Source organism: Conger conger, chromosome 5, assembly GCF_963514075.1.
Source record: "Conger conger chromosome 5, fConCon1.1, whole genome shotgun sequence".
Lineage (NCBI taxonomy): Eukaryota > Metazoa > Chordata > Actinopteri > Anguilliformes > Congridae > Conger > Conger conger.
Genome location: NC_083764.1, coordinates 22,185,511 through 22,193,272, shown reverse-complemented (window position 1 = coordinate 22,193,272; position 7,762 = coordinate 22,185,511). Strand labels below are relative to the sequence as shown.

The window sequence follows — 7,762 nt, the reverse complement described above, 5'->3', positions numbered from 1 at the left end:
TAGCTTAGCTTTCAGTTTAAAGTAGTCTATCTTCAGGTTTTAAAAGTCTATAAAAACATTACTAGTTCAGTAATGGGCTATTTTCGGGACGTTATGTTTTTTGTTTTACAGAGATATCAGAAATACAGATGAACAATAACTAAATGGGTCAGTGTTCGGTTTAATCCTATACATAATTAAATTATTTTTACGCAAATACATTCGGCATACACATATTAAATACTACGTTCGGCATTCAAGAACCAAAATAGCTTGTCCTTAAACCATAGGCGTCCACAAACCAGCGCGCTCTCGTTGCTGTTGTGGTCATTTGTGAAACTGACATGGGTTCTGTTCTCTGACGTCGACAAGCTCTTACAGTATTCTGCTGTTTCAAGCCGAACCCCCACAATCAGTTAAACATCATTCAGACAGTACACATGCACTTTGTATCTCCAAATAGCACAAGGCCGTTTTTGTATCAGAGTGAAAGACGAGGAGCAGAGAACAGTAAGTCTGATTTGTACTGCGTGTGTTTGAAATGTCCGTTTTAATGGATGGGGATTATTTATATGGCTGCTTGCGGATCGGCTGCTGGACAGCGCCCTGAATTATAGCGACGGCGAATTCCTGCGTTTTCTGTTGTTTACATTCCCAACAAGTGCAGTCGTTCTGTTTTGTGTGTGAGGGATGGTGTAAATAACATCGAAATTGTGGAAATTGATTGACTTCACTGTTATTGCATCGGGTAGGCCTGGGCTTTTGTGTACGATTTATAGTATAAAAACCATGGCTCTGTCATATAGGCATTAGGTTAAAGCCGATTTAAATATTTTTTTAAATCTTGGATTAAAAAATTAAAATATATTCCCAATTTCCTGTTCCTTCTTTTGTTGCAAATATTTGTTTCTTTTTACTGTCGATAACTAGGCATCGACGTTGTTTAGTAAAATGTAAGCAGGCGACCGTGCCTGTGATGTAACAGCAAATATTGAGCAACTAGGGGAGAAAAATCTATAAAGTATCGTTTAGCACAGCAAGTTTATGCTCTGTACTGGAGTCATCTTGGTACCAACGTAATACAATATATTTAACAACATTTAGCAGTTAGCTGCAGTCCCCTTTCCTTGTGGTAATGTTCCTGTAATGTGAATGTTCCTCCCTGTAATGAGGCATCAACCGTGGATACTGTAGGTATTTCAGATAAACACATCAGAGGCCTGTTGATTGACTTGGACCAGATAATTTCAAAGCCCTTCCTGGTAAAGAGTTAGAGGCAAATGTTTTGCTGATATCAACTACTGTAGCTGTACATATTGTACAGGAGAGTGGCAGTTTAAAGGATTTTCTTAATTGTATCTATTATTTAATGTGGCTGCAACAATCTAGACTACAAGTAGCATAATTACGCTTCTCCTTTTGTTTTGTTAAAACACATTATGAAAACTTAACTGATCAAATGGAGTTTATTACTGAAGATTATACAAGCTTGTGTCACCAAGTTTTTGACTGTCTTTGCAGGGTAGACAGTAGGAAAATCAACAACTGAGACAATGAAGAAGGCACTTCTGTTCCTCCTGGAACTTGGCTTCCTCCTTCAAGTCATCACCGAAGCCCAGGACATGAGCTCTGATGTCACGGTGCTGGCCTCCAAGAACACTGACTTCGCCACAAGCCTGTACCGCGAGATTTCCAGCGCCAGCGATGACAACGTCTTCTTCTCGCCCCTTTGCGTGTCGTCGGCCCTTGCCGCACTGTCGATGGGCGCCCAAGGAATCACGCGTGAGAAGATCCTCCAGGGGCTCGGCATCACCCCGCTGGACCAGGAAGACCAGCCGAAGCGGATCCCAGAGCTCTTCCAGAAACTGCGGGAAGAGGTGACCAAGAACGAGGGGCTGCAGTACAACCCTACCACCGCCCTGTTTATCCGCCAGCAGCTGGATGTGTCGACGGACTACACTCAAGTGATTAAGCAGTACTTCGGTGCAAATATCAGCAAGGTGGACTTCACCAACGCGCAAGTCAGCAAGGCCTCCATCAATGATTATGTGAAAAGCAAGACGGGGGACAAGGTGAAGGAGGTGGTCAGCACCGTGGATCCACAGGCCACACTGATGCTCATTAGCTCCATCTTCTTTCAAGGTGAGAGGACTTTGATCAAAGTTCAGCAGGAGCAGTGACTGTTCATCGCTCACACTGAGGAATGTAGGGAGAAAGTTAGTTAATGCCTACAAGAGGAACATCCATGTGATCAAAATCCGTTTTTTGCATGCTGATTAGTTCTTGACTTTTGGGCATTCTAAAGCTTATGAATGTGATTCCAGCTCTGCTATATTATAGAATGCATTTTTATGTTGTTTATGTTATTTAGTTACTACAACATCATTTAACAAAATGGGGTTCATTTTTCAAAAGTGTAAAAAAAAGTATTATGGTGGCAGCATAGAAAGTAGTAGTAGTAGTTGAAAGTAAGTACCCTGGGTCTAGACTTTTGTGTCTTCAGGTGGGTCTGTAGAGTATGCTGGGCTTATGAGAATTTTAGTTAATTTTCTTAACGTAAATAAAATCTGGCAATAATTAAAGTGCCTAAAGGTGGCTTGTGTTATTGTGCCCAGGGAACTGGAAGATCCCATTTGCTCCCATGCCAGAGGAGCGTTTCTTTGTCAACAAGTACAAGATCGTCCAGGTCACCATGTTGTTCAGTAGTGAGAAGCACTACCTGGCCTACGACCCCACCATGAAGTTGGGCGTGCTGAAGCTGCCATACCAGGGTGGCGTGGCCATGCTTGTCCTCCTACCTGACAAGGATGTGGACTACACCTCCATCGATGAGGTCCTCACAGGAGATCGCTTCCTTGGCTGGATCAAAATGCTGAAGAAAATGTAAGAGCGTGTGCACCATTGTCACATGATTCCTGTTCTACGGCTATTGCCGTGTTTCATCATACTTCACACTGGTTCCCATTCCAATGATAACTTCCAGTACGGAGTAGCTATCAGACAAACAAAGCCAGAGTGGTTTGGTTGCTGAAACGTTGGCAATGCAGTGCAGTCTGTAAGTATTTGGACAGTGGTACAATTTCTGTTCTTTTGAACACCCACATTGGATTTGAAATAAAACAATAACTATGAGGTTAAAGTAAACACTGTCATCTTTAATTTGAGGGTATTTACATTTACATCAAGTGTTCTGTGTACAAAACTAACTGTGCAGTTGGCTTCTCAGCAGGGGGCAGCCTGTAGCCTAGTGGCTAATGTACATGAATGGGACCCAGAAGGTTGGTGTCTCAAGTCCGGGTGTAGCCACAATAAGATGTTGGGCGCTTGAGCAAGGCCCTTAATCCCGCAATGTTCTAGGGGGGACTGTCCTCTGCTTAGTCTAATCAACTGTAAGTCGCTTTAGTATAAGCGTCAGCTAAATAATACATTATTATTATTATTATTATTATTATAATAATAAGCCAACAGTCCAATTACTTTCTCTCCCCTAAAATGGGATAAAATGGAATAAAAAAGGGATGTAATTTCTGCACAGATCACCTGATATGGACGACTGTGCATTTCAGTGGCAAAAAGCATTTGATTATATAACACTTTTCTTTTTTGTCTTACCATTACATTTTCATGAGATTACAATAAAGCTTCCCTTTTCCAGCAAACTGGAAGTGGTACTGCCCATGTTCTCACTCGAACAGTCGTACGCTATGAAGACCGTCCTGCCTGACATGGGCATTTCCAACGTGTTCGAGAGTGCAGACCTCTCCGGACTGAGCGAAGAGCCAAATCTTAATCTATCAGAGGTCAGTATTCCACACAGTTTGTGAAAAATCAGGACCTAAGACACCACTACTGTCCCTAACTGTCTCCTGTCAGCTCTAGGTGGCAGTGTATAGTAGTTGCGAGTTGTGAGTTGAGCATGAATTTGTGTGTAGTGTCTCAGCTAATATTAATGATATTGTAAAGTGTCTTTACTGTGTGTAACGCTCTCAGTGCATCTTTAGGGCATTGTTATAATTGTCTCAATTGAACATTGCTTTGAGTGTATGTTTATTGCGTACTAGTCACTGCATTTAAGTGCCATGCTTTCACTGTCTTTACTGAGCAGTATTACCACCATGATGTAACTGAGTAGTGGTTTCAGCGTGTTAACTGTACGAATCATTGCATTGATGGCGCTGTGATTTTCAGATGATTCATAAGGCCGCAATTGAGGTTAAGAAGTCAGATATCTCAGCCATGGACACCCCAATGGATTCTGCACCCCCCCGCCTCACCATCAACAGGCCCTTTCTCTTTGTCATCTACCACGAGGCCACCAATAGCCCACTGTTCATGGGCAGGGTCATAGATCCCACCAAGAAGTAACCGTGCTGTTCGACGGCCTACTGGACAAGACTCTTCATTATAAATTGCTTGCAGTTTCAGCTAAACATAGGGCTCATTCCCATCGCTTGTTTTTCTTTGTTGTCTGGTCCTTGCTAGTGACCTATAAATCGATCTAGGTCCACCATCTTTAAGGATATACGAACCCGTTAAATGTTCGTTCTATGAGCTAGAAGTAGAAGTTAGGAACTCCCAATCTTGCCTTTGCGCAAGTATTTTTTTGGAAAGTGTGACGTATAAATGATTGACCTGTGGATCCACCTCCCCTCATCTGCTACGTCTGTAACTGACGTTTGAAGGAGCCAGGACATTCCATTTGCCTAATTCACATTTTCTCAATTTGCCTAATTCACTTTTTTTTCCCGCCTCTTTTTCTAGCCTCTCCCGACTTTTCCTAGGAGTAGAAAATAGAGCAAAGAAAAAAAGAGGAGAATAATAAGTAATTGGAATGAGCTCATAATGTTTGCTTTTGTATGTCATGCACATAGGAGTAGAATAATGTGTATCCATTTCTAACATCTATAACTCATCAAAAGCAGACAAGCCAATATGATCGCTAAATGGATGGTCATTCACAGGTCATACATGAGGTATGCTTGCTGTGTTTTTCAAGACTCTGTCTATCACTTTTTAATAGTTTCATTATATATTATTAACTAAGTGAAACCAGTGTTTTGATAGTATGCCTATTTTGTTCATTTGACATGTGAAATGAATTTTTTGTTTAATTTTCCTATCCTGAAAATGACAAAGTTACTATACTGCCCATTTGGTATTGTAGTTTATACACTGCTTGTATAGCTTCATGGGAATTATCATCATAGTGGTGTGTCTGTTCAGTGTTCTGACAATCAAATATGATCTTGAAGCAAATATTCATTATAGACCAGACACATCATGTAAGTCCTCCAGACTCCTGTGTTTAGAAATGGCATACTTTTCAAGCAAAATATTATTTTCTGGTTTATAAAGTAAGATACATTTTTATCATGTGGACTAATGAATAGTTAAAAACGTAAAAACGAGATTGTACAGGGCAGTAAAGATGATACACAGGTATTATTTATGGGCTGCTAAATGTTGGGTTATTGAATTCCAGGCTTTTTTTAACACATGAGGTTTTTAAAGAGGTGTAAACTTTAGCATTCCTAACTACATCTTACTTGGAAATAAGTGAACACATGCATGATGCAGTGTAACAAGAAATGTTAAATAAATGACCTTCTGCTCCACAAATCTGTTTTCATTGTTATAATTTTGAAATACGATATGTTTTATGACAAAGCGGCTACAGCTCTTGTGCGCGTGTATGAATGCATGCGTCCATGTCCACGTGGACTTGCAAAAATACTGTAATATTTCTCTAATCAAATCCCTGCTACAAGTACACTAGCACAATGTTGTTTCATGTATATTTGCTCTGTAGTCATCATTGTGAAATAATGTGGTCTTCTATAGGTTTTCTATCACATAATTTTCAAGACTCATTTATAATACAGAAATGTACTTCTGTAAATTTCACCTGGAATTTCTCTTAATAAATCCTATTTTCCATTGCAGTTGCGAACCAGTAGAGAGCAGCAAAACCTTTTTTTGTTTATCCATTGTGCTAAATGGAAATGTATCAAGTACACTCGACTCCCATATATACAGTGGACCCTACAGGAGAATTTTCAATGAGCGCAGTACCAGTCTTGCTTGCAGAGGCCAAACTTCCAATAAAAATGTAAATCATACTTCATTTTATTCTATCTTATATTACACAAACAATATACACAAAATACACAATTAATGTAAAACAGAAATTAAGTTTAAGTGATCTTATTTCCCGTCCATAGTAGGACCATACTTCTGTGGCAGTGATTGTTTGCATACGTTTGAATGTGCTGACCTACACTCAAATTGCAAATGACTGTATATTAAACACGACACATTGCACAAGCTTTGGAAAAGTGACAACATGGTTTACATAGCTTTTCAGATAACTTACCTTTTGGGCCAAGCATCTAGACAGTCTTGTGACCTAAAGCAGTAGCACTTAGCTTTGCCTTTGCCCTTGAGACCAGTCTGAATCCTGATACCAGAAGTGGTCTGATCCCTGACCCACCCGGCTGCCCCGTCCTGGCCCCCAGCTGCTCTACGGCCCTTGCACCAGCTGCTAAGAATCCTTTTTTTAGCTCTTGAACACCAGACAGTCCTCACATCCACTATTAAATGAGGCAACTTTCACTTTGATTCTACGAGTTCACAGACATTACCCATGGGGGAAAATAAAAACAGTTCCTTTCTTATCCACTCCTTCCTCGCCAAATAATCTACAGAGCTCCTAGTCCAGTCCTTAGTGCTCTCACACCTGGATTCTTGCAATTCTTGCAATGTTTACACCACTAAACCTCTATAGCTAATACAGAATGCAGCTGCAAACATTGTCTAGAATCTTCTCAAGTGTGCTAATGTCACATCCCTCCTCGCATTGGCTGCTTAATACTGCCATTAGCTGCCTGATAATTTTTTCGCTTTTATTTTACCAAGAAGTCTCATTGAGATTCTAAATCTTAATCCAAGGGAGACCTCTAATCAATCATTCAACTGTACGTAGATTACGGGGCAATTGGCTATCTATTCCCTCCATTGTCTCATATCTCACAACATAACCATTGTCCAGTTTCAGACACAGCCTGGGATCAGTCTTCACTGATCACAGTTCATAGAGCAGATTCCTCTTTGCATGAATGCCTGCCAATAATGTTGCACCATGCATGAAAGTGAGAGACTGAATAAGTCTCAAAATGATGAAAGCATTCATTGAACTTTCCATTTCATTTGGAACATGGTACAGCACCGTAGGTTCATTAGCTGGACATTTTAGTTGACATTTTTGGCACAGCAACAGAGGGAAATGTGTTAGCTGATTTTACACGGCCCCGGTGTTCCCTTGTAAACAGGTCATGATCTATAATTAGTACACACACTCAAGAAAAAATGTTTTGTAAAAGGAACCTGTAAAATAATCTAATGTCTGCGGTGAGATATGGGTCACGAGGCAGTGTGCAGGCAAACCTGTTTCACAGGTGGAAGTAATTCTGTAAATATGATGCTGACAATATGGGTGAAGTTTACACTTTTACACTTTACCCCCAGACCTGTTTTCGATACTATTAAATAAAGCTGTTTCACTGTGTGGCAACTCATTGCAGAGACATGGATGATGGCTGAATTTGAAGGGCACGTGTACCATCAAGACTAAATAATCAAAACCTGGGAAACACATGAGAATGTATGTATGGTACACACACAATCTTCATAAAAGCAAAAAATCATAAATTTACATGTTCTAAAATGTAGTGCAACTAAATCTGCTAGGGGTAAAATTATTGTACACAGTTCATTTCCAACATGT

General features: G+C 40.3%; 1 protein-coding gene across 1 annotated transcript; it reads left to right on the top strand.

The window, feature by feature from the left end:
* The first annotated feature begins 330 nt into the window (after window positions 1–330).
* LOC133127948 (protein Z-dependent protease inhibitor-like) lies at window positions 331–5,598 on the top strand. The gene is made up of 5 exons (XM_061241093.1): window positions 331–489; window positions 1,501–2,121; window positions 2,595–2,862; window positions 3,635–3,779; window positions 4,168–5,598. The coding sequence occupies exons 2-5, from the start codon at window positions 1,533–1,535 to the stop codon at window positions 4,342–4,344; spliced, it is 1,179 nt and encodes a 392-aa protein (XP_061097077.1). The 5' UTR covers window positions 331–489; window positions 1,501–1,532; the 3' UTR covers window positions 4,345–5,598.
* The last annotated feature ends 2,164 nt before the right edge of the window (window positions 5,599–7,762 follow it).